The sequence below is a fragment of the Biomphalaria glabrata genome, chromosome 8, assembly GCF_947242115.1.
Source record: "Biomphalaria glabrata chromosome 8, xgBioGlab47.1, whole genome shotgun sequence".
Lineage (NCBI taxonomy): Eukaryota > Metazoa > Mollusca > Gastropoda > Planorbidae > Biomphalaria > Biomphalaria glabrata.
In genome coordinates this window covers 19,590,423-19,618,006 of record NC_074718.1, presented here as the reverse complement: position 1 = coordinate 19,618,006, position 27,584 = coordinate 19,590,423, and the positions used below count along the sequence as shown (strand labels likewise).

Below are 27,584 nucleotides of genomic sequence, written 5' to 3'. Positions count from 1 at the left end.
GTAGCCTTGGCCGTTAGTCATTGTGGAGATGTTGCATTGGGTGTAGTCTAGGCCCTCAGTCTGTCATTGTGGAGATGTTGCATTGGGTGTAGTCTTGGCCCTCAGTCTGTCATTGTGGAGATGTTGCATTGGATGTAGTCTAGGCCCTCAGTCTGTCATTGTGGAGATGTTGCATTGGGTGTAGTCTTGGCCCTCAGTCTGTCATTGTGGAGATGTTGCATTGGGTGTAGTCTTGGCCCTCAGTCAGTCATTGTGGAGATGTTACATTGGGTGTAGTCTTGGCCCTCAGTCACTCATTGTGGAGATGTTGCATTGGGTGTAGTCTTGGCCCTCAGTCAGTCATTGTGGAGATGTTACATTGGGTGTAGTCTTGGCCCTCAGTCTGTCATTGTGGAGATGTTGCATTGGATGTAGTCTTGGCCCTCAGTCAGTTATTGTGGAGATGTTGCATTGGGTGTAGTCTTGGCCCTCAGTCAGTCATTGTGGAGATGTTACATTGGGTGTAGTCTTGGCCCTCAGTCCGTCTTAAGGAGATGTTACATTGGGTGTAGTCTTGGCCCTCAGTCAATCTTAAGGAGATGTTACATTGGGTGTAGTCTTCGCCCTCAGTCAGTCATTGTGGAGATGTTACATTGGGTGTAGTCTTGGCCCTCAGTCCGTCTTAAGGAGATGTTACATTGGGTGTAATCTTGGCCCTCAGTCAGTCTTAAGGAGATGTTACATTGGGTGTAGTCTTGGCCCTCAGTCAGTCATTGTGGAGATGTTACATTGGGTGTAGTCTTGGCCCTCAGTCAGTCATTGTTGAGATGTTGCATTGGGTTTAGTCTTGGCCCTCAGTTAGTCATTGTGGAGATGTTGCATTGGGTGTAGTCTTGGAACTCAGTCCGTCTTAAGGAGATGTTACATTGGGTGTAGTCTTGGAACTCAGTCCGTCTTAAGGAGATGTTACATTGGGTGTAGTCTTGGAACTCAGTCCGTCTTAAGGAGATGTTACATTGGGTGTAGTCTTGGAACTCAGTCCGTCTTAAGGAGATGTTACATTGGGTGTAGTCTTGGAACTCAGTCCGTCTTAAGGAGATGTTGCATTGGGTGTAGTCTTGGCCCTCAGTTAGTCATTGTGGAGATGTTGCATTGGATGTAGTCTTGGCCCTCAGTCAGTCATTGTGGAGATGTTACATTGGGTGTAGTCTTGGCCCTCAGTTAGTCATTGTGGAGATGTTGCATTGGATGTAGTCTTGGCCCTCGGTCAGTCATTGTGGAGATGTTACATTGGGTGTAGTCTTGGCCCTCAGTTAGTCATTGTGGAGATGTTACATTGGGTGTAGTCTTGGCCCTCAGTCAGTCATTGTGGAGATGTTACATTGGGTGTAGTCTTGGCCCTCAGTTAGTCATTGTGGAGATGTTACATTGGGTGTAGTCTTGGCCCTCAGTCAGTCATTGTGGAGATGTTACATTGGGTGTAGTCTTGGCCCTCAGTTAGTCATTATGGAGATGTTGCATTGGATGTAGTGTTGGCCCTCAGTCAGTCATTGTGGAGATGTTACATTGGGTGTAGTCTTGCCCCTCAGTCAGTCATTGTGGAGATGTTACATTGGATGTAGTCTTGGCCCTCAGTTAGTCATTGTGGAGATGTTACATTGGGTGTAGTCTTGGCCCTCAGTCAGTCATTGTTGAGATGTTGCATTGGGTGTAGTCTTGGCCCTCAGTTAGTCATTGTGGAGATGTTACATTGGGTGTAGTCTTGGCCCTCAGTTAGTCATTGTGGAGATGTTACATTGGGTGTAGTCTTGGCCCTCAGTCAGTCATTGTGGAGATGTTACATTGGGTGTAGTCTTGGCCCTCAGTTAGTCATTGTGGAGATGTTACATTGGGTGTAGTCTTGGCCCTCAGTCAGTCATTGTGGAGATGTTACATTGGGTGTAGTCTTGGCCCTCAGTTAGTCATTATGGAGATGTTGCATTGGATGTAGTGTTGGCCCTCAGTCAGTCATTGTGGAGATGTTACATTGGGTGCTGTCTTGGCCCTCAGTCAGTCATTGTGGAGATGTTACATTGGATGTAGTCTTGGCCCTCAGTTAGTCATTGTGGAGATGTTGCATTGGGTGTAGTCTTGGCCCTCAGTCAGTCATTGTGGAGATGTTGCATTGGATGTAGTCTTGGCCCTCAGTCATTGTTGAGATGTTGCATTGGGTGTAGTCTTGGCCCTCAGTTAGTCATTGTGGAGATGTTACATTGGGTGTAGTCTTGGCCCTCAGTCAGTCATTGTGGAGATGTTACATTGGGTGTAGTCTTGGCCCCTAGTCCGTCATTGTGGAGATGTTACATTGGGTGTAGTCTTGGCCCTCAATCAGTCATTGTGGAGATGTTACATTGGGTGTAGTCTTGGCCCTCAGTCAGTCATTGTGGAGATGTTGCATTGGGTGTAGTCTTGGCCCTCAGTCAGTCATTGTGGAGATGTTGCATTGGGTGTAGTCTTGGCCCTCAGTCAGTCATTGTGGAGATGTTACATTGGGTGTAGTCTTGGCCCTCAGTCAGTCATTGTGGAGATGTTGCATTGGATGTAGTCTTGGCCCTCAGTCAGTCATTGTGGAGATGTTACATTGGGTGTAGTCTTGGCCCTCAGTCAGTCATTGTGGAGATGTTACATTGGGTGTAGTCTTGGCCCTCAGTCAGTCATTGTGGAGATGTTACATTGGGTGTAGTCTTGGCCCTCTGTCTGTCATTGTGGAGATGTTACATTGGTAGTAGTCTTGGCCCTCAGTCAGTCATTGTGGAGATGTTGCATTGGGTGTAGTCTTGGCCCTCAGTCAGTCATTGTGGAGATGTTACATTGGGTGTAGTCTTGGCCCTCAGTCAGTCATTGTGAAGATGTTACATTGGGTGTAGTCTTGGCCCTCAGTCAGTCAGTGTGGAGATGTTACATTGGGTGTAGTCTTGGCCCTCAGTCAGTCATTGTGGAGATGTTGCATTGGATGTAGTCTTGGCCCTCAGTCAGTCATTGTGGAGATGTTACATTGGGTGTAGTCTTGGCCCTCAGTCAGTCATTGTGGAGATGTTGCATTGGGTGTAGTCTTGGCCCTCAGTCAGTCATTGTGGAGATGTTGCATTGGGTGTAGTCTTGGCCCTCAGTCAGTCATTGTGGAGATGTTACATTGGGTGTAGTCTTGGCCCTCAGTCAGTCATTGTGGAGATGTTACATTGGGTGTAGTCTTGGCCCTCAGTCAGTCATTGTGGAGATGTTACATTGGGTGTAGTCTTGGCCCTCAGTCAGTCATTGTGGAGATGTTACATTGGGTGTAGTCTTGGCCCTCAGTCAGTCATTGTGGAGATGTTACATTGGGTGTAGTCTTCGCCCTCAGTCAGTCATTGTGGAGATGACCTACAACGTATGTAGAAGAACATTGTTGCTATATATCTGCATTGGTTCATATAAAGTATATCAGCTTCATTTAACAACCTTTATCGTAACACTTTGAGACTCGCAGTATGACCTACTTTCTAACTGGAAAGCATGCATATAGAAAACGATACCCAACGAGCGACGCAACACACATGCCTCTTTTCCCCCAGAAACAACAAATTAGTATAAAACTCCACTAGAGGACTCTACTACAAATAGCAATAGACTGTACTAAAGGATACTCATGACCTATCGTTCTTTCTTTCAAATAATTTTCTCGAGCAAAAAAAAAAAAAAGGACACAATTAGGACTTGTGCTATGACTGTCCTGTGCTAATTTTGTGGTCAGTTAACCGCGATGTCCCAAAGTGTTTCAAATTCACTTTTAAGAGTTTTGCTGAATGAAAAATTGATTAGTGATGCAAAATGTCTGAAATCATTGAAAATGTTAACATCTTAGAAATCAGAAGAATCGATGAATCAATATATATTTAGACGGCGAAAAGAAAAGCTAAGTCGACCACCGGGGAAAATGGTTATGTCTGCGCTGGGTGTGGCAAAATGTGTAGGTCGCAGTTAGGGCTGCGTAGCTACGGGAAATACTGCACTCATTAAAAAGAAATCGATGACATTGAAACTCTCTAAGACAAGTCTTATTTCTATTATTTACAGTCCGAAAATGCAATAAATAACTAAATATATTTTGTGACAGCAGGACTCCTCTCTTTCTGTGCTAAAAGTATCGAGACATTGTTTTTGGTGAGTAATAAAAAGTATTTAAAATAAAACAACTATCTCTGGCTGACATTGGCAGCACCTGTGCAGCTTTTACAGACAGCGGTGTAAATGTGAGTAGAAGTGTGGACTAGGAGTACACGATGAGTAATTGAAGAAGGTGTGTGAGGCAAAGAGAGACTCGACCCAGACTGTTGATACCACTCGATCAGCATACTTTGTTCATGTTACATTCTAGTCTTTAGTCTTTGTCTCTTCATAGCATTGTTGTCAGACCCCGGTAGCTCGCAAATATTTTGTTGACATGTACATTTACAAAACCAGGCCAGTGTAACATAATGTACGTTATAGACTATGTCATTGGAAAAGAAGAGTAGACCGCGTTTCTAAATCTATTCACTGGCACTGGACAAAAGATGTAGTATTTTAAAATGGAACATTCAAAACCCTCAATCAGAGTGTGTGCATAGTTTTGTGTTTCAAAAGGGATCTTAATAATATGATAAATAAGGGAATAGATAGATACACACAAACAGCTGCATTTGCACACACACTTCCAGAATGACGTATATTCTAATATTAGAATATGAAATGTACGAAAGTACATTTGTGTACACTTAAGTTTACCTAGTGTGATTTTGATCGCTGTGAATATTATCAAATCCTCCACTCGAGCTGCTTAGAGGCACAATAGAGTAGGAACACGAAAATAAGAGTAGAGTTGTTCCCCTTACATTAGCAAGCTAAAGGTACTTTTAATTTTGTGAATCGCTTCGTTAGTGGTTCAATTATTTTTAGCCTACTAGATACTTTGTAACCAGTGTAGTGGTTTTAAACAGAAGTCTTGGTATAATGAATCTTGAATTTTTATCCTTTTAAAATGCATAGACAAAAGACTTAACTTATACTTTGCACGTGTACCCTCCCTAAACGTTGAGTCACCTGCCGCCGCTGCGTACCCCACCTTCCAGCCCACATGCCTAGCTACACAAAACAGTTGTTGCTGTGTTGGAAGACGTCCGTGTAGCAGACAAGAGAGACGTGAAAACGTTTAGAACCCAAGTGAATGCACGTCTCTACCTCTGTCAAGTGAGTAGCTCAGTGTTCAGACGTCTGTGGACTAGCTTATCAATGGTGATTGAATAAGTGCTGGATGTATCGGGCCTCTGCTAGGCATTGACTAGATCAATAGATCGTGTACTTGAGCAAAACAAAAATAAATATACGTCTCTTCAACGTTTCACTACTGTGGTCTGCCAGGCACTCAAGGAAATATATTTCTATGCGGACTAGATTTTGATTAAGTAGACTACTTGTTGATCTAATTAAGAAGCTTACCGAATGCCTAAAGGATTAAGCTGTTTAGGCCTCAGCAAAAAAATGTGTTAATCATTCTCGGCGCCAAAAGGTTATTGAATAGGAGCCAAAATCAATCATTTATTAGGAGAGAAAGGTAAGTTGGTCGAAACGTCACTCTTCGTTCTAATCTCAACATGTTTTTATACAAACAAAACAGAAATCTGCTCCAAGTGATTCCAATGGTTTAGTAGTCTCTTCTCTTCACTGTTGTTTGGTTCTATTTAAAATAAGACTAGGTATAGTCCACTGAACTTTCACTCTGGCCTGTCACACAGTTGATAGAATTATTGAACAAAAAAAACGATTATAATACATCACAATGTACAAATGAACTTAGAATCTAGGACTTGATCCAATCATTGGACTATTGAGAATGTGATTTTGAAAGGATCATCGAGTGATATGAAAATGGCCCGTGCGTAGTTCACAAAGTTCTTGTGTGTCGGTTGTTGTGACTGATTGGTGGTTTTATTTATATATATATATATATATTTGTTATTTTTATGTGCCAATTAGTAAAAGACTTTAACCATAAATTTTCGACTAAAAACACTCAAAGATGACACAGAATGTCGTGTTTTAAAAGCGACTAGAGGAACGACTTCAACAGACATGAAATAAGAAATTACTAGTCGACCGGCGGCGTAGCATACGCCGCTATTTTGCAGGGCCTGCCATAGGCCCCAGCAACCTATCCGACCGCAGTGGGCCCCTCACTTTCATAGGACCCGCGCTAATTCTATGTGTAAATTATTCAATAAAACCATTTTATAATTTATAACAGATTTCTCGCGGCCGCCTGATTTACCAGGAGCTCCTGGAAATCTCCTGAAATTGCAAAATATACGAAAAAATCATGGAAATTTCCGAAAATTATTAAAAATCTTTTGAAAACTCATACAAATCTCATGAAATATAAAGACAAAAATTGTCATTTTGGGGTGTCATTCAATATGGAAAACGCCAATCCTACGGGCGATATATAAAAACGGCATTATGCATTAGCCGTAATTGTGTAATCTGGTGAAAGCAGCTTCCAGCGCCTCAAACTAATGAAGAATTACTTTAGTTCAACAATTGTAGTAGATAGATTGAAACATTTTCGAATTGTTGCTATTGAGCGTTATCTATGTAGGAAATACAATTTTCATGATACACTGTATGACTTCGCTACACGCAAGGCTCGTAAAGTTCGTGGGATATCTCTATCCGCAGAAATAAAAGAGTGATCTTTCCTTTACTTCTTCTCGTCCAAACTCGTGAGCGAAGAAGAGAATTATATATATAAGAAATTATGTTTGAAAACTTTTACTAGGCCAGAAACTGTTTACAGAAAATAGTGAAAAGCTATTGACACATGCAAGCTATTTTTTTTATTAGGAAAATAATACAACACTTTCTTTTGGTGCATTTGTTATCAATCAGGTTTTCTATCCAGACAAGAAAAAAAATTGAAAGTAAGTTCATATATGAAAAATATATTTTACATCAGAACCTGAACCTTTTCTAACTTCCACTCCAATATGATGGACAGGTGTTTGAGAGAGTTGAGAAATGGAGTCAATATTCTTTACAACATTCTGACCCTCATAAAATGTGGACTCTAGTACGGAAGGGGTGAAGGCGCGAAAGTAAATTCTCGACAGTCTGTGAATAATGAATCAGAAAATAAACCGTTCATTTGTTTTTACCTTTGAATGGTGACAAAAAATGTAATTGCATTAACAAACAAAGTAAATGTATCTTCCTTTTTAAAAAAAAAAGCTGAGTAAAAAGAGTTGTTTTGAAAGTTACAATTCTAAAGCTTATAAAAACAAAGCCCAATACGACTTGACTTGTCTCCCTTGTTCTATTACATCAGATTGTATACTCTATGTGACCAGACCAAAGATATAAACCAGTAGATCAAGATCTACCAGTCCATAAGAATACATTTTCTGAACGCACAGATCTTAACATCCGGAAGAAAAACGTTTCTTGATATACATTACATTTGTACTTCTGAAGACACATACAACTTTTGACAATGACATATGATAATATAATTTTATAACTTTTTAAACTTAATGTGTAAATTTGCAACAGTGAACTTTCAAGCCCGTGATATTTTTTGTTCTACAACTCCTTTCAGCATTTCCTTTTGTTTTTCTTTGTTGCCTTTAATAACCTTGAAACATTTCGCCTTATCGTTTTTTTGTTTTAAATCTTCCTGCATTTCTCTTTTCAAAAGTTTACATAGGACGTTTGTATTACACACACATTTGATTAAAACCAGTTCCTACCGGTCAATCATACTTATGTATGTTACCTACTTACGAATGAAACGCAAGTTTATATGGCTTTGGATGTTATATCATGTTTTATAACATGGTTAGTGTTATTTGCGTATTACATGCATACTAAGTTTACAAAACAAAAGGGCAGGCTGTCGGAAGATCCTGAGAGTAGCAGATGTGGAAAGCATTTGAAACGTATTTAAAACATGACGAAGAAAAACTAAGAGTAGATTTCTCATCAATGTCCCTAGTTTATACATTTAAACCTGAACAATAATATTTAAAAAAAAGTAAACAAAATTTTTGTATTAAGATGAATGGAAACACTTCTATAGATAAATTATTAAAATATTCCTATCATACGTCCAAATTTTGTTCACTAAACAACTATAGGCCTCTACTTGTATATAAAAGATTAGCAACATTTTACAACTTTACTGTACATTTACTGCTAGGACATTGTTCACTGTACAATTGAAAACTTTATTATTGACAAAAGTGTAAGTTCTTTAAAAAAGTGTTGGTTATTTGTCTATCTAATGTCCCTTATGAAAACAACAACTAAGATTTGCTTTGCCTGATACACTAAGAGTTAGACAACGGATTTATCTCATTTTTACTATTTTTACAAAGCTTATATTTAATTCTCTGACACCCAATCTCGGATCAAGCTGAAATTTTGCACAATTATTTCTTTTACCTGACAATATAAGAATCAGTTTTAAAAATTAACCAATTAGTTAATTAACAATTGATAATTAATTTAAAAAAATTGGTATCTTGAACAAAGGAAAGAAATTGTACTTGACTGAAGTGGTAGTATAAACTGAATTAGTGCTCTTTATAGGTCGCCACATTAAAGTAAGTTTGTGGCAAACAATATATAACTATACAATCTTCTATTTTCATAGGCACCTAACAAACAGAGTGGTCAGTATGTTGGCTTGAGGAGGCGTGAGCCATGAGTTCTAATTCATGTCGTTCCCCCTTTTAAAAAAAAACAACAAGGTTACAAAGACAGTTTGTGTGGATACACAAATTCAAAATCGGCCTCCAAAGTGGTCCACCTAGGCAGGTAAAAAGACAGGTTTCAATATTTTCAGAAACAATATCAGAATGAAATTCTATCAAAGCAAATGATAGAGAAGAATGGAGAAAGAAGGTTGACAGATCTTGTGTGGTGCCCCAACGGTCCAGCAGACCAAGGGATAAATCAAAGTGAATGTGATGTTAGATGTGAACCTGGCTTAACTGATGTCTTATAATAATTGATTTTGATATAATAATTGTTTTATAAAAAGTCAATGTCTTATTCAAAGCCTCAAGAAAAAAACACACCACATTTCCGTAAAAAAAATTTTTTTTTTAATTCCTTAGTGAGTTCAATGGCTATGGTGCGGCTCTGCGTACACGCGATAATATGAAAAACTGCTTATTAATTGTTGTTTTGAATTATGTTCCACTTATATTTGTCACAACCTGATTCTCCCCTATTGGTCAAAAACTCATTTTACCTCATCTCTAATATATTGTAATAACTTAAGTGAGGCAACTCAACGAGGACATAGACGTTTATTTACATAGAGACATGACAAACACAAAGGGCATCTGCCTTGAGTACGGCATCTCCATATTGGCTCTCTACTTGGGCGGAAATCGTTAGTCTCTTATGTCAACATCCGACTTGTCTAGTCACAGATAGTGCGCACCTTCTTTCTGCACTATCTTGGATGGCGGTGCGCATGGCAAAGTCATAACAATATATATAAACCAGCATTATTACATTGGCTCTCTTCGTCTAGTGATAATAATAATAATAATAATATAATAATAATAATCTTTATTATCCGTAAGGAAATTTGTCTTACAATTTGTGCATTATGTGACAGGTGGGGAAATGTGATGTGTGTTTGGCGCGTTTTATGTCTAGGGGATGATTATTTTTTAAAGCTATCACACCCCAACCTATCAGCATATGAATCGGGAGCAGACACGCAACGAGACAAGCAATGAGAGATAGATACAAAAGTTAAAATAAAGAATATTTATTTACATAAATATACATATAAGGATAAAAAGGGGGAGGGTTTGCATCTATCTCTAGTATATTCTATGTTTAATCATCACTCTTGCATTTAATAAGAGAGTATGTCACTTTGTCCTCTGACTTAGCTGGTTGTCCTGTTGATGTCGCAGCTGGCTGTGTCCTGGCTTGAGGTTCTGCAGCTGGAGGTGGCGCTCTAGCGGATAGAGGGAAGCCGGTGATATAGTTCTTGTGGAGTCTCAATCCCCAAAATCTAATATCCGTAGTGGGCACAGTAGGGCGGGTGGCCGGCTACCGTGGGCACAAGGTTACTGCGGGCAGAGCGGATCTGCCGTGGGCAGTGTAGTTGACAGGAAATGTCCAGTGAGTTGCAGAGGGTTGGCGTAGCTATGACGTCTCACACAGATCTAAATCTATAGGGACATCGCGCCTAATAGCTTGACAGGTGGGCTGTCGAATAGGCGGGCAATGCCGATAGCGCCAAGTGGTAGAGTTGAGTAGATCTCAGTAGGCAAGTGCAGTGCTGAATAGCACTAAGCACAGATGCTGGCAAATAGATCGTTGATCAAATAAATAAATAGGCAGGACAGTGAGCTAGTGCAGTGCTGAATAGCACTAAGCACAAATGCGGGTAAATAGATCGTGGATCCAATAAATAAATAGGCAAGTGCAGCGCTGAATAGCACTAAGCACAACTGCAGGTAAATAGATCGTTGATCCAATAACTAGGCAATAGGTGATTCTTGGTAGCAACTAGGCAAGTGCAGCGCTGATTAGCACTAAGCACCTAGATAGGCCAGTAGGCAAATAGGCAGACACCTGAGGGAGGCTGCGGATAAATAAAGACAAGTTAGGACATGTCTCTCATACATCTTATCGATGCCCTCGACTGAGGTGCATTCGTCAGATTAGTAAAATTGCTTCAGAGCACAAAAGGGGAGATGGTGACAAATGGGATTTGGAAAATAGATGGATGATAGTAGCACTATCAAAATGTACATAAAAGGGGAAATAATAACATAAAATGTACCTGGAAGGGGAAATAATAATCTCAAATGAACAACACAGGTGGATAGAGAAAGAAAAAGGGGGGGGGGGTTGAATTGGGCGGTGGTCAGCGACCCAGATGATTGTTCACATATGACCGTGGGTCGAGAACAATGGAGCGCGCTTGAATGGTGTGTCCGTTCAAGCGGCGCAACTCTCATTAGGGTAAAATGAGTAAAGGGGAGATAATTCAATACAGGGGAGATAACTCATATCTCCTTTCTAAGCGCAGTATTAGCGCGATAGTAAAATCATCAAGGCGATCAACCGAGATAAAGGAAATAAAATAAGGTGTACAAATATATACACGGTTGCATCAACGATCAATTGAGCAACGTAGCATTAATAGATTAATGCAATACTAAAATATATACATAGCACATGTTTATGTTTTCTACTTACGCCAGTGAGAAATACACAATGCACTAATTAAATATAAATGAACTAAGCAAAATACACATGATAATATCCAATGGAAATATACACAGAGTAATTAAGATGGAACTTGTGATTAAGTTCGGCTTACCACCAGGTATTCCTCTAGGAGAAAGAATAAGTGATATAGTCCAGACTCGATAGCTCAGCTCGAATGAGAAAGAGAGGGTCTGACTTTATTTAATCTACTTATATATGCCTGGGAAATGTGGGCGGACACAGGAAACGTCCTAGGCTAAGAATTAGCTTACACGTGGGTGAAGTCCGACAAGAGCCGCACCTTGGAGTATCACGCGGTGTGTTGACCCGTGTAATCTCTTAGATCAAAGAGAGACGTGGGGGGGGGGGGGAGAGTGACCTACCTTCCACCCAAGAGGGGGGGGAGTCAATTGCGGCGTCAGACATCCTGCCGATGAGATCAAAGAGTCTGAGCGTATCTTTGCCCCGGTCAAGGGAAGATAAATGAAAGGACTGGCCTAATTTTCTCCAAGGTGGTGGACTAAGTCTAGCCTGGTAGAGAGGAAAAGGTGTGGCGGGTGAATAATTTAGGGGTAGGATGGAGAAATAATTAAAATAAAATAAATAAATGATGAAAAATAATAATTAATGCTGTGATAATTTAGAGTGACTCTGACAGCGAGTTTTTGACTTGTCACATACGCCGCCGCCAAGATGGATCTATCGCAGAAAGATCCATAAAGTGCGAGCAGACTGATGTCACTCTAACTTTAAGATCAGTTGTTATCGCAGCATTAGAAAAAAAAATCTGGAAAAATAAAGGGGTAGCCATGCCAGGAGGAGAGTCTGTCCGTGGTCTACTTTCCGTCCCTGAGTATGTAGTCACCTGGGTGAAACATTTGGGGTTGCTTGGGAGAGTAGATTGGGCGATTGGGTGAGTAATAATTCCTTCCTGGGGCGGATTGGGGAGGGTGATTGGGGCTTAGGCGGGGTGCCCAAGACACGTGTGCTCGTTGGGGCTTACCTCCGAAGCCGCTGTGAGGCGCTTCTTCACGAGAGTAAGTAGTCAGCTTACCTCGGTATCGTCTGACACGATCAATGTCAGAGAAGAGTGGCCTGATAAAGAATGTGGAGTTCTGCCTGAGAACGTCCCCACGAGTGCGATAATCTGGCTTACATCGTGGCTTCCTGACACGGTTAATGCCAGGGGAAGGTTGATATTGAATGGTGGCTGAGGAGCCATGTTGAGAAGAGTTTTCACGAGCGCGAGGGTTCGGCTTACCTCGTGACTTCCTGACACTATCAATGCCAGGGGAGGGTTGACTTGGAATGGTGGCTGAGGAGCCATAGCGAGAAGTGTTTTCACGAGCGCGAGGGTTCGGCTTACCTCGTGACTTCCTGACACTATCAATGCCAGGGAGAGGTTGATTTGGAATGTAGGCTGAAGAGCCATGAAAAGGAGTGAGTCCACGAGAGCAAGTGTTCATCTTACCTCGGGGCATTCTGACACTGTCAATGTCAGAGGAATGTTGCTTAATTTTGGCTGAGTAGCCTTGGTCAAGAAGACCCTCACGAGCGCGGGTAAACGACTTAACTCGTGACTTCCTAGCAGTGTCAGTGCTCGGGCAGAGTGGTTTGAGCTTCGCTGATTTAGATGTATGTTAAACGTAGCTAATGATCCTTTCACGTTATTTCAGTTTCGCTACGAAAATAAAATTAGTTTTGCGAAAATGGTTTACCCAAAGTCGATACATTCTTATCTATTAAAAACGAAAAGAGCGATAGCTTTGTTAAATAAATGGGATTATAAAGTGAACAATTAAACGAAATAATTTTTAGTACGCGATTCATGAATGAATATAGATCTAGGCCTATCTCAACTCGGCTTCGCAGCTGTCGTAAGCGAATGTAGCTTTAGAAAACCAAATTTGAATGTTTATTTGATCAAAATATGAAATGAATGGACTTTAATTAATATGTTTATGTGTTAAAGTATAAAACTATCTGTGCGAAGAGAAGTTTTATCATCTTAGAGTTGGATTAGAGTTTTAGATCTAGGGATGGGATTATAAAGTGAACAATTAAACGAAATAATTTTTAGTACGCGATTCATGAATGAATATAGATCTAGGCCTTTAACTCGGCTTCGCAGCTTTCGTAAACGAATGTAGCTTTAGAAAACCAAATTTGAATGTTTATTTGATCAAAATATGAAATGAATGGACTTTAATTAATATGTTTATGTGTTAAAGTATAAAACTATCTGTGCGAAGAGAAGTTTTATCATCTTAGAGTTGAATTAGAGTTTTAGATCTAGGGATGGGATTATAAAGTAAACAATTAAACGAATTAATATTTAGTACGCGATTCATTACGGTATTGTCTAATGAAAGAATGTTCGTCAGGAAATCTGTAGTCACAGATATAAGGAACTAATTTATGTAAAAAATGCTTTTGAAACACAAAATTGAAGGTTAATTTTATTATATAATGAAATCAATGGATCTTCTTTTGTATTTTCATGTGTCAAAGTAAAAAACTATCTGCGCAAAGTGTATTTCTTAAATTAGATCTAGGTCTAAATCCTTTCTATTTTTTCTAATGTCAACATTGTAGACATGGCTTAGATCCATAAAATACTATAGCTGTAATAGAGTCGGACAACATTATTTTTTTTTTAGTGTCTTACGTTTGTTTTAGGGCTACAATACATACACTAAGGTCTAAGTTGGTACCCAAGAAACATTCCTGCCAAGTTTTATCAAGATTGGTCAAGCGGTTTTGATGTCTATAAGTAACATACATACATACACCACACATTCTACTTTATAATATAGATGTGGTTATCTTTGTTCTTACACCTATATGTTTATCTTTTTTTTATTTCCATATGTTTATCTTTGTTTGTACTTATACATTGATTGCCAGCACACACTCTCGTTATTTTGTCATTTCAGATTCTAAGCTTCAGGGATTTCGAAGTGGCACTGATTTCGTTTCCTAAGAAAAGAAGATGAGTCAGCTTCGTCCTGCTAAACAAACATCGTTACGGCCTGCTTCATCTGCTGAACTTGGACAACTTTCAACCATTTCCTCCCCCAAAAGGCCTGCATCGGCTGCTGTTCCATCGGCTGCTGTTCCATCGACTTTCCCTGCACAGTCTTCCAATGTCCAAAGTGGAGAGAACACGTCTAGCGGTAGATTCGCCGCCAAAAAGAAACAAAAGCGTGGGAAACGTGGACGTTCTGATGGGTTTGTTCTGGGTTTGGATCTGGGTTTAGATCTGGAGGCTGCAGAAACAGAAAACACTGAAGAGACTTTGAAAAAAACTCTAGACTCAGAATCATTAAACTTCATCTTCTGGTTGCGTAATCCAAGTCTTCAGACATTGTCTCAGTTGAGAAAAGCAATCAAGTGTAACGATCTAGATTGGATGAGATGTTTTTTAGAATTTGATGGCCTAGGTTTATTGTTTCAGGTAAACAAATAATGTCACTTTAAAAAATGTCAATAAAGTTTAATCTTTCATCAAAACCCAGCCTGGGTAATGTGATAAGGACATTTCTGCACATCAGGTTCATGAAATAGACTCTTAAAGTAGCATTAGTGAAGTAGTAAAGAAACAATTAATTACTGTTGTATTATTGTCTCTACATTAGTTTTCCTAACGAACTAATTTGTTCTCCTTTTAACTAAAAAGTAAAAGTTTCCCTTTTAGACCTTGCGCTCCATGGGGCAGATGATGTGAAGGTCATCTGTTTCTTTGGCCAACGGTTAACGAGCAGGGTGTCACAACGACCAACCACCTTTACTTTGCCAACTAAAGTCAGGTACCCATTAGAGTTGGGTGAACTCAGGGGCGCCCTAAAAATCCCTAAATTCATAATCCCAGTCTTCAACGAGATTCGAACCCAGGACCCCAGGTTCAGGAGCCAAGCGCTTAACCACTCATCCAATTATGTCCTCAAATAAGAAGGATGTACAAAATAAATAATTGACATTGTGTAGACCTTGACCTTGTAGCTAGGAGAGAATATTTGAAAAGACAGCACCGTCCAAACTGGACAACATTTGAGTTTGAAACAAATCTATTCAGTTACGTTATTCAACATTCAATTAAAACTATTTTTGTACTTATTTTCTAATTATTTTTCAATGAACAGTGCTTGAAAAACCTAAGCAGTTACCATAGCAGTCATTTAAACGACATGGTACTACGAATGGCTTGTGTGTCATGTATTAGGGAAGTTGTCAACTCCAGGTCTGGTCTGGATTGTTTATTAACCATTGGTGACCGAAATGATAATTTATTTGGACGTCGATTCTCTACGGGTAAGTGGAATCATAACAGGCTACTATTGTACTTCAACACCACCCATATACATACATATAATATATAGAGGCTACTATTGTACTTCAACACCACCCATATACATACATATAATATATAGAGGCTACTATTGTACTTCAACACCACCCATATACATACATATAATATATAGAGGCTACTATTGTACTTCAACACCACCCTTATACATACATATAATATATAGAGGCTACTATTGTACTTCAACACCACCCTTATACATACATATAATATATGGAGGCTACTATTGTACTTCAACACCACCCATATACATACATATAATATATATATACATATACATCATGGGCGTAGCCAAGATTTTTTTTTGTGGGTGGGGGGGGGGGGATGGGGGCATTTTTTCTCCCCCCCCCCCGCGAAAAAATATTTATATGTATGTATGTGTGTGTACATAATCTTTATTACATTCTGACCCTTCATTCTTTCCGAAGACGTTTATTGTGCCCAAGAATAGGTTCTTCCTGCCATTGCCAGAAAGGGGGTCTGGGAAAGCGATAGGAGCTCCCACAGCGCGGGGCGAAGCCCCGCCGCCAATCACTATTTCTGGTATTGAAAGCCAACAAAATGCATATTCTAAGGTATCTACAGTGCATTTTCATGCTATTAAAAAGTTTTATTTCAAAAACCTAATGTGCTTTTCTTACTGACTTAGACCCTCTAGCGCCGTTCGTCGCATTTCCGTCAAGCTGCTTCCACAAAAATCTGTCACTGGTAATGTCTGAAGCCTCTTCCTACCTGCTCTGAGGACCTTCATGAATGTGTGGCGCCAAGATGTAATAAAATGTTATCGCAACTCCTCTCAAGCGTAATTCATTTTGTCGGAGAACATGTCCCGCAAACCTCATGCGACGCTCTGTCATAATCTTACTAAGGGGACGAATCCCAGTTCGGCATAGGATTTTCTTGATTTAGACCCGATCTCTATAACTGATTCCTAAAATCTGTCTTAGCCATCTTTGTTGAGCCACATTTAGTGTTTTTCAATTTCGGCAGATGACTATTCACTGCACTTTATTAATGGAGCCCCGCCACTGGTAGAAATGTGTAAACTCTCTTGAATACGCTCTTGGAATTAGATGACTGTAGTTTGCTTTAGATTTTATATCGAAAAGGGAAGTTTTATCGTCAACATCATCTGTCGGGGATTTTAAACTAAAAAATCTCTGGAGATGTTGTTTTTTTATTCAAAACCCCATTTAGCTACGGTCATGGTAACTGATAACTGTAGTTTGCTTTAGAACAATATATGAAGATAGAGGTTTTCCACCTCAAAACGCTCTATAAGGGGATTTTAAACTCAAAACCATCTGGAGGGGTTTTAAACTTTTTAAAAAAGCCATCTGTAGGAGAGGGGTTTAATATCAAAACCCCCGAATTGGCTTGGCTACGCTCAAATAATTTTAGTATGTAATTTGCTTATTTTATATTGAAGAGGTATTTTTTTTAGCATCAAACCCCTTTGAATGGAGGTTTAAACTCAAAACCCCTTTTGGCAACGCTCATATCATTTTGAGTGCGTAATTTGCTTTTTTTTTACATTGAAGATGTATTTTTTTTTAGTTTCAAACACCGCTGGCGGGGGGTTTAAAACTCAAAACCCATTTGGCTACGCTCATAGATTTTAGAGTGTGTAATTTGCTTTTTTTTATATTGAAACTCCACTGGAGGGGAGTTTAAACTCAAAACCCCTTTGACTACACTCATAAAATTTTGAGTGTATAATTTGCTTTGTTTGTAATATTCAAGAGGTATTTTTTAACCTTCATACCCCGCTGAAGGGGGTTTAAACTCATAACTGAGTCAAAACCCATTTAGCTACGCTTATAGAATTTCGAGTGTGTAATTACCTTTTTTATATTGAAGAAGGAGTTTATCGTAAATTTTGGAAGGGGTTTTAAAATCAAATTCTTCCTTAACTGTGCTCTTGGAATTTGGGAATTGTCGTTTGCATTTTTTTGTTTTGTTTTATAGATGAGGGGGATTTAACTGCAAAAACCCCTTGTAGGGGGTTTAAACTCAAGCCCCCTGGTAGGGGTTTTAAACTCAAAACCCCTGTTAGGGGGTTTCAAACTCAAAAACAATTGGCAGTGCTGGGACAAGTGATGGTTTAGTATTAAAAGCAAAAACTCAGTCACTAAATTCCGACCCCCCCCCCCCCCCTGCGGGGGGATTTCATTTCGGGGGGGGGGGGGGTTGAACCCCAAGCCCCCTGGCTACGCCCATGATATACATACATACATACATACATACATACATACACACATACATACATACATACATACATAAATACATATATACATACATATATACATACATACATATATACATACATACATATACATACATACATATATACATACATACATACATGCATTTATAAGGACTTGAGCCTACAATTTGTTTGTTAGCAAAGCTCCAGAAATTAAATTATTATTATTATATATAAAGGTTATATAGTCTCGGCTATATAGACTCTCTCTCTCTCTCTCTCTCTCTCTCTCTCTCTCTCTCTGCATCAATGTAACATGACTAGAAAGTAAAACAGACAGTGGCGGTGGGTGAAAATCTTAAAGTTTGGAGATTAGGAGAAAACACAGTTTATTTTTTAACAGGGATACATAATTATTAACCAACACTAATTTTCTTTCTTTCTCTCTCTCTCTCTCTCTCTCTCTCTCTCTCCCTCTCTCTCCCTCGAGTAATTTTGAATTTTGACAGGCTTTATCGTTTCTAGATTACCTATGACCAACCAAATGATTCGTGATGATCACGATAAAACTATGAACTAAATGACCGCGGAAAGACTATGTTTTCACTAGTCTGAGCTGAATACTAAATATTTCCACTCTTCAGCTAGTCTGAACTAAATGTCTCCAGGCTACAGAGACTCTTCGGGACTCTACACGTAGTCTGAACTAAATGTCTCCAGGCTACAGAGACTCTTTGGGACTCTACACGTAGTCTGAACTAAATGTCTCCAGGCTACAGAAACTCTTCGGGACGCTACACGTAGTCTGAACTAAATGTCTCCAGGCTACAGAAACTCTTCGGGACGCTACACGTAGTCTGAACTAAATGTCTCCAGGCTACAGAGACTCTTCGGGACTCTACACGTAGTCTGAGCTAGCAAATGTATTATTAGCCTGCTGCCTACATCCACCTAGCACTTTACCCACAGCAGCGTAGTTAAACAACCCAATCACAGACCTACATATTATATATAGGTCTGTGAACCCAACATTTTAAGACTTAGTAGGCTTTCTGTTTCATGTGCGTTCATTGATGCTAAATGTAAGCCTGCTTCTATTGGTTGTTATAATTAGCTAGTCATATATAGGTCACAACTTCAGGTGAAGTCCCTTTCTTGCATATCCAGCTTGTTTGCTCACCTTAATGTTTTCCAAACACCTAGTAGGTGAAACTTGATCTAGGTCAAACATTGGGCTCATTTTCTTGCTCATATTGCTCGAGTCGGGTGCGATTTCAAATACAGATGCGTGTTACTTATTAAAATGGTTATACATATTATACAGGGGGAAAAAAAAGGGGTTGTGATGCGAATGATTAGCTCATACATCTTAGATTGATAGAAATTGTTGGAACTCATTTAACATTAGTCGCAGCTTTGTGCATCAAGCGTTACTTAGCTTTAAAACCTGAATATAACCCGAGTACTATCAAGTTCAAAGGACTTTAACTGTGTCTGAGCAGATCTAAGATCCCTTGTCACGAAAATAGTTGCCCTAATTTTTTTTTTCATTATTTGTCTGAAATTTCAATATAAACAAGATTACAGAGAGAGTCTATGTTATCACACAAACTCAAAGGCAATCCACAACGGATCGGCCCATAGATATAAATATTCAAGCTATTTTCTTTGTTTTGCGTGAATAAAAGTAATATCGCAACGAAATGAAAACAGAGTTTTTAATCTTGAATTATGTGAACCATAATTAGATTCAAAACTAAATGTGCATGCTAGGTACATACATTTACATTCATAACCTTTATTAACGAAATCGAAAATGGAACTTCTGGATTTTAATTACATTTAATATTATTCAGAATAGCAACTGAGAACAATCGTTTGGCCTTAATTTAATAGTCCTCCCAAACTGAAACAGAACAAGCTGTACTATATATCTTATTTTCTAATATAAACAATTCTTTCTCTCTCTCTCTCTCTTTCTCTCTCTCTCTCTCTCTCTATATATATATATATATATATATATATATATATATATATATATCGGACAAAATATAGCAAAACAAAATATACACAGAGCCCCTTATTATTTCAGCCTAAGGGAGACTAGGATTATAATTCACAACCGAATAGTATGTGCAGGTTACGCTGTAGAGGAAGGTGGGGGGTTACTGCCAATAAAGACTCATAATGTCAGTATAAATTATGGTTTTGAGATAGTGGAAATTAAAATACAGATAGAGTTTGAATCTCAAGAATCTAAATATTTGTATAAGAGCAGTAACATTCTTAGCAATGAAAGTATCGCTAATGAAGTGTAAAAACTCTAAATAAGATGTAGACTATTTTTTACAAAGCTTATATTAACTCTCTATGTCTGTCAGTCCAATTAGAACCCTGTACACGTTATTTCTCTGACACCCAATCTCGGATCAAGCTGAAATTTTGCACAATTATTTCTTTACCTGACAACACAATAATCAACAAGGTTACAAAAGACAGTTTGTGGGGAAACACAAACTCAAAATCGGCCCCCGAAGTGGTCCACCCAGGCAGGCTTCAATATTTTCAGAAAGAACATCCAAATGAAATTATTTCAAAGACAAATGAGAGATAAAAATAGAGAAAGAAGGTTAACAGATCTTGTGTAGTGCCCCAACGGTCCCGCGGATAAAAGAATAGGTGAATGTGAATGTAAATTTAGATGTGAACCTGTCCTAACTAGTTCCTTTTTAGACCTTGTGGCAGATGATGTAAAGTTCATCTGTTTTTGTGGCTTATGGTTAACGAGGGTGTCATGTAGCCAGCACAACGACCAACCGCCTTTACTTTTCCACAACTAATGTTAGAGCTGAGTGAACTTAGAGGCTCCCAATGATTCCAAAGTTGAAAATCCCAGTCTTCACCAGGATTCGAACCCAGGACCCCCGGTTCGAAAGCCAAGCGCTTTACCGCTCAGCCACCGCGACTCCCCTGGCCTAACTGATGTCTTATAATTGATATAATTGTTTTGAAAAGGCTCAGTCTATTATTCGAATCTAGGTGGCAATTTAAAAAAAAAACAGGAAAAGAAAGTTTACAAGATTACTATTTGTTTTAAATTAGGTCTAACTTATAATGCATACTAATTAGCTTTTTGTCTTTAAAAAACTGCTTGCATATCTGATTTTAAAAATTAGATTTTTCGCTTTCAGAAAAAAAAGTAGCCGTTGTATCAGAACTTTGAATGGTCTAAAAATACTGTGATGTCGGATTTTCAATATCTTTTCTAGTTTACGAGATCTAAAAGGGACGGACGGACAGACGGACAGACATTTCGCACAAAACTAATAGCGTCTTTTCCCTATTCGGGGGCCGCTAATAAAAACAAAAATTAGCCAATCAGTTGATTAACTATTGGTAATAAATTAATTGTTTGGTATCTGAAACAAGGGAAAGAAACAGTACTTGACTGAAGTGGTGGTATACACTGAATTAGTCGTTAGCTTGAGAAGCCTGAGAAGGCTTAAGCCCAAATGTTGGAATTCAGGACGTTCCCTTTTATCTTTATTTATTTTTACAAACACCTTTTTATTATTAGTCTAGAATAGTCTAGATCTTTTACAAGTGTCATTACATGACTGATCAAAACGATCAAAACTTATTGTTACAAGTACCTTTAATATAAGTTTTGTTTGTTTTTCTTGTTGTATTTAATTATCATCACATCTAAATGACATGTTTTGTATCTTATTGTAATTTTATTTAGGTATAATTAATCTCTTAGACTGTATACTTCTTTTCCAGCATTGGAAACTAATAACTTAATAGTCAAAATGCAGATCTTCGAGTTACTCTCAGCACTTTGTCTCTACTCAGCCGATGGATTTTATCTGACACTGGATGCATTAGAACGTTATAAGGTTGGTGCTACTTGTACTCACAGGTCACACAAGTGGACATTTCAGTGGTCATTCAGTGGTCATTCAAGTCAAGTAGCGTTCAGTGGTGAGGGTTAGGGTGTGTGCAATGAGTAGTGTGCGTTACGTGGATAAGGGGTGTGCAAGGAATGGTTGAGGGGTATGCAAGGAATGGTTGAGGGGTATGCAAGGAATGGCCGAGAGGTTTGCAAGGAATGGTCGAGGAGAATGCAAGGCATGGTTGACGGGTGTGCAAGGAATGGTTGAGGGGTGTGCAAGGAATGGCCGAGAGGTTTGCAAGGAATGGTCGAGGGGTATCCAAGGAATAGTTGAGGGGTATGCAAGGAATGGCCGAGAGGTTTGCAAGGAATGGTTGAGGGGAATGCAAGGAATGGTTGAGGGGTATGCAAGGAATGGTTGAGGGGTATGCAAGGAATGGTTGAGGGGTATGCAAGGAATGGTTGAGGGGTATGCAAGGAATGGTTGAGGGGTATGCAAGGAATGGTTGAGGGGTATGCAAGGAATGGTTGAGGGGTATGCAAGGAATTGTTGAGGGGTATGCAAGGAATGGTTGAGGGGTATGCAAGGAATGGTTGAGGGGTATGCAAGGAATGGTTGAGGGGTATGCAAGGAATGGTTGAGGGGTATGCAAGGAATGGTTGAGGGGTATGCAAGGAATGGTTGAGGGGTGTGCAAGGAATGGCCGAGGGGTTTGCAAGGAATGGTTGAGGGGTGTGCAAGGAATGGCCGAGAGGTTTGCAAGGAATGGTTGAGGGGTATGCAAGGAATGGCCGAGAGGTTTGCAAGGAATGGTTGAGGGGTATGCAAGGAATGGCCGAGGGGTTTGCAAGGAATGGTTGAGAGGTGTGCAAGGAATGGTTGAGGTGTGTGCAAGGAATAGTCGAGGTGTGTGCAAGGAATGGTTGAGAGGTTTGCAAGGAACGGTTGAGGGGTGAACATTTCGGGATTGAGTGGTGTTTAAAAAGTGACTTAGGGGATGCAAGGAGTGATTACATAAATTGAAAGAGGAGGAGAGACATGTCCATGTGCTTGGGTAATGCTAGACTAACTATTTGGTCTCCGGTTTCCTTCTATATTGACGTGTCTTCATTAATATGGACACTACTTGAAACAAAACATCTTTGAACTATAGCTTGAAAGTGCTACATATTGACTACATTGAGCAATTGTTAACTGTGCCGCACTCATACATTGCTTATATCTCTTTGACATTGTGCACTGAAGGAAAAACTAGTTGAAGTTGAAACTAAAATGTGTTTATTGGTTTACTCTTTTTAGGTATGGCGTAAGCAAAAGTACAGATTCAGTCTATTGGTGAATGACTTGAGGAACACTGATCTCACAACCTATAAAACAACTGTCATGGCGTTGATCAACTCTATTATTGTTGCTAGTGAAAACATTCGAGACAGGGTGCGAATTCGAAATGAATTTGTTGGTAAGATGTTTGTCTTGGAAACAAACAAATACATATCTTAATATTAATGTACATTGCTAACGTCCATGTTAAACATTGGCACAATTTATGTGTAGATAACTGAACAACTGTGTTTTTTGAAATAGACAATAAGAAACTTTCAATAAGATATTGGGTGAACTTTAAAAAGTTAATTAGTGTTTAGACTTTGTAAGTTTGTATGTATCAACATGAGTAATGAAGGCCTGTGTGTGCGTGTTCATTTTCAGCATCTATAAATGTGGTCTGCTTTGCATCATAAAGTAACAATTTCTTTCCATTAGTAAGAAACTTTCAAAACATTTCGATTCGTTGCGCATTGTCACATTATAAATAGAACAACAACTGAATGTGTCCAAGAAAGTGAAGAGACCCATGTTCACTAGAAAACGGAAGTAGTCTAGTTGTGGATGAGCTGTACAAGGAAACGAATGGCGTCATCTTTAGTCCAAAGACAACAGAATCCACCAGCATGTGCTGATGACTTGGTATGGAGAGCAAAACCCTTCAAAAACTCAACTGTTTTTTTAGTTTAGTGGCAAATAGTTGTTTGAACATTGTATGGCAGACATTTGTTCGAGTTGTAGAAGGTAAAATACAATTTAAATGGACATTACATTTGACTATAATTTAGTTATTTAATTCTAATACTAGATCTAGCACCTATTCTTATTCTACTCTCTGTCACTGTGTACAGTGTAGATTCTATCTTCATATCATAGTTACTTGTACAAGAATTCTTTCTTCTACAAGTTCTACATCCAGCTCTAAATATGTACATAGATACTCAATCTAGTCTTTTTAAAAACTGCATCATATTCTTTCCTATACAAATCAATGAATAGGATCTATAGATCTATATCTACAGGGTTTTTTAAAAGAAAAATAAATACATGAAATAATGTCCGTGATAAGTTGTTGACTTTCTCAGCACGTATATAGATAGCAATCTAGTCTAACAAACAAAACTCACCTATTGGATAGAAACATTCTTGACAATTAGATCTAAATGATTGATTTCAATCCAACATTCTGTCCGTCAGATCAAAAGTGTGTACACATTATTTCTCCCACAATCTCGTGAAGGTGTGCACAATTGTTTTGTTTCATTTCTTCTACCCGGCAACACAAGAATCAATCAAAAACAAAAACAAAACAATTCGGTAATTAACTATTGGTAATTATTTTTTTTTTGGTATTTCGAACGAGGGAAAGAAATTGTACTTGACTGATAAGGTAATATAAGTTGATTTAGTCCCCTTTATACTTTGTAAAGAGAAAAGTTTGAAACTAGCAATAGATAACTATAAAACTATCTATTTTCATAAGCATTTGTCTTATACAGTAATTAATCTATTGTCTTAAGAAGCCTGACGAGGCTTTAACCTTCGAGTTCGAATTCAGGTCGTTCACTTTCTTTATATATCGATGCATTTAAAAAGCGATCACCCAGATGCCTCTTTCTTTCTCCCCCACCCCTTTCCAACTGGTCCAGACAAGTGATACGATCATAGCGTATTATGAAAAAAAAAATCGCGCTAAACAAAAACAATTGGTAAAAAGTATTTGTAATCGCACAGATTTATGATTGTTTGTCTACACATTGAAATACATGACATCCAAACTAACCCTAACCCTACGCTTAATATAGGCTTTTTTAAAGTATTGTTTATGTTTTTCTTATGTAAAATGCAATGTTTGAGTGTATATTTCAATTACTATTGTTATAATCTTTTGAAACATCGTAAAACAATTTTTAACAACTATTACTATTGAACTCACATTGATTAAGCGAATATGACATATTCCTATTTCATATGTTTTCAAATAGTGTGTTACAATGCCTATGGGTATTTCTTTGAACACATTCTATAGGTCTACCTATTTTGTTTGTGTGTATGTGTACAATGTAATACTATTTATTCTCTATCTTCTTATATGTACGTTAGCCAAACTGTACCTAATATTTTGCTATGTATTTGAGTTGAGACAGTTGTAGTACTTCCTACCCCAGCTATATGCCCCCATTTATTCCCCATTTCACGCCAGTTTCTGTCGGGCAGCTCTAAACATCCTTGACGTCATTAACTGCTTACGGGACGAGAATGATGGAGACCTCCATGTACAGCTGGATGTATTCGAGGAAGAACTCTCGGCAGATACAGAAGCCATGGTAGAGTCCAACAAGGAATCTATAGACATCAATAGCCACTTTGATTTATTTAAGGCCATCTACAATAAGGTGTGTACATAGTTTAGATCAAGGATTAAATAAAAAAAAAACACAGTATAATTCTAGCTCAAAATATTTACAACACATGAAAATATGGTTAACAGAAATAAATATATCAAGCCAAGTGTTTTTCATATTCAATCATCACGCTTTACTTGTAAGCTTTGAGCCGCTACCACCTTAGGAATTATTTGGACTCTTCAAGTGTACCTCTACACTTGTGTCTGGTACTGCACTGTTCCCATACTTTGAAACACAAAAGTTCCAATTCACAGACAGAGTTTAATTTTCCTCTCTGATGTCAGCAAATTGTGCACAAAGATTCATTGTTTTAGTCTTGAAAGTAGAAACCGAAATAATTCGCTGATTTTTGAGTAGCTGTCTGGTCACGTGGTCTGCCCCTGGGCTGTCGTCCCGATAGTTCCGGCCTTGAACTCTGCCAAAACATTTAAACAAAAAAAGCTTTTATAAAACATTGTCGTGACGTTTCTGTATTTTTTTTTTTTATGGTTTAAAAAAAAAAGGATTGTTGAACCCTATTATTGTTTAAACAATTCATGACTTTACAGGTGAATGATACTACTTTGAGTCTCTCACTCCTGTCAATACTATATAGTCTTTATCAGATAGACTCCAATAACCCTCTCTGGTAAGTAATTAGTATGATCAATGCATTTGTTTACCATAATATTATCATACATTTCATAATAATTTTCCTATTGATACAATTAGTGGGCAACTGTTGTCTCATGTAATTAGAGCTATGCTTTTAATGAGTTAATAAACAACATACTAATCCGTCGAATGTTGTAATTGAATATTGCAATATGTCTGCAAAAGACATTCTGTTTTCATTGTTGCCCTACGTAGACAGTATTTGCCCAAGTCTGCCCCAAGCCTTATTTATTCGTTGATTTCTTTGAGCTATTGGTTGTGCTTGAGTTGTTTCCTCGTCTTCTTTCTAAAGTGAAAGTACATGGCAACTGATCGAGAAACTAAGCCAGCAAGCTGTAGAGGGCGCTCTCAAAGCAGACAAGTTGATGGAAGAAGCCAAAGCACAAAGACGACATGTCGATGTTGCAGTGCAAACTATGGTACGTTCATTCAAAGACTAGATCTGGCTGTTTAGCCGTCACCTGTGGGGGGTTCAAAACTCTAAAGTTTTAGGATATATCTAATGTATTAATGAATAACGAACGAGACTAACAAGAAGTGAGAGAAAGTTGTTTAACAAGAAGTGAGAGAAAGTTGTTTAACAAGAAGTGAGAGAAAGTTGTTTAACAAGAAGTGAGAGAAAGTTGTTTAACAAGAAGTGAGAGAAAGTTGTTTAACAAGAAGTGAGAGAAAGTTGTTTAACAGGAGGTGAGAAAAAGTTGTTTAACAATGTACATCGAAACAAAATATTTTAAGATTTCAACTTAAGCCTATCACGACTTTACAAGAGGTGAAACGAAGATGAAAGACAATTTTTAAAACACTTCTGTGCACATATGCTATGCCTAGTTTTTAAACACTTCTGTGCACATATTCTTGGCCTAGTTGTTAGCACTTCTGCACACATACTCTCGGCACGTGAATTCTGGTATTCCTGATACTAGTGCGTTCCCTCAAGAAATAGCTGATAGGCTCAATGTGCTTTAAGTTGGCAGAAAGAAAACTGTGTGTACCCTCCAGAATTATAACTCTGTCCCAAATCAAAGGTCCTAGATACAAACTCTACTTATTTCTATGCTTATCAGTTCTAGAGTAAAATATTTGATCAGCTCTACCAATAGGTTCAACGAAAAAGGTTGGTATACCTTATAACATTTCCCTAAACAAACTCTTGACCAGTATATTCTGGTATCCTTCAGAGTTGAAGATAGTTTACTTCCTAGTCCAAACCTCCCGCAACACGAGGGGGATGGGAGCGGGCAGGATTTGATTCGACCATCGATAAATCAAAACGACAATTTTAGTGTCACTGGTTTGTTTGGAACAGAGTAATGGCGTATCAGTCCTAAGTGTACGTTAATAGTTCATGATGCTTGATTGATCTTCAAATTACTAGACCAATATGATTAGGATTACTAGATCTAGTCCAATTTGGCATGTTAAAAAGATACGTGTGATATTCAATTTTAGAACTTACG

General features: G+C 38.6%; 1 protein-coding gene across 4 annotated transcripts in view; it reads left to right on the top strand.

Annotated features, from left to right (window-relative positions):
• The first annotated feature begins 5,128 nt into the window (after positions 1–5,128).
• The window catches only part of LOC106056676 (inverted formin-2-like), a 42,586-nt gene continuing 20,130 nt past the window's right edge, over positions 5,129–27,584 (top strand). The window contains exons 1-8 of one of the 4 annotated variants that reach the window (XM_056038151.1): positions 5,129–5,587; positions 14,211–14,731; positions 15,417–15,585; positions 21,630–21,745; positions 23,042–23,201; positions 25,283–25,461; positions 26,022–26,101; positions 26,420–26,546. In XM_056038151.1, the coding sequence (XP_055894126.1) occupies positions 14,267–14,731; positions 15,417–15,585; positions 21,630–21,745; positions 23,042–23,201; positions 25,283–25,461; positions 26,022–26,101; positions 26,420–26,546 (1,296 nt within the window). In that variant the 5' untranslated portion in view covers positions 5,129–5,587; positions 14,211–14,266. Of the gene's footprint in view, positions 5,588–8,823; positions 8,845–14,210; positions 14,732–15,416; positions 15,586–21,629; positions 21,746–23,041; positions 23,202–23,482; positions 23,810–25,268; positions 25,462–26,021; positions 26,102–26,419; positions 26,547–27,584 lie in introns of those variants that run through there. The other 3 variants (XM_056038152.1, XM_056038153.1, XM_056038154.1) reach the window with 3 other exon arrangements.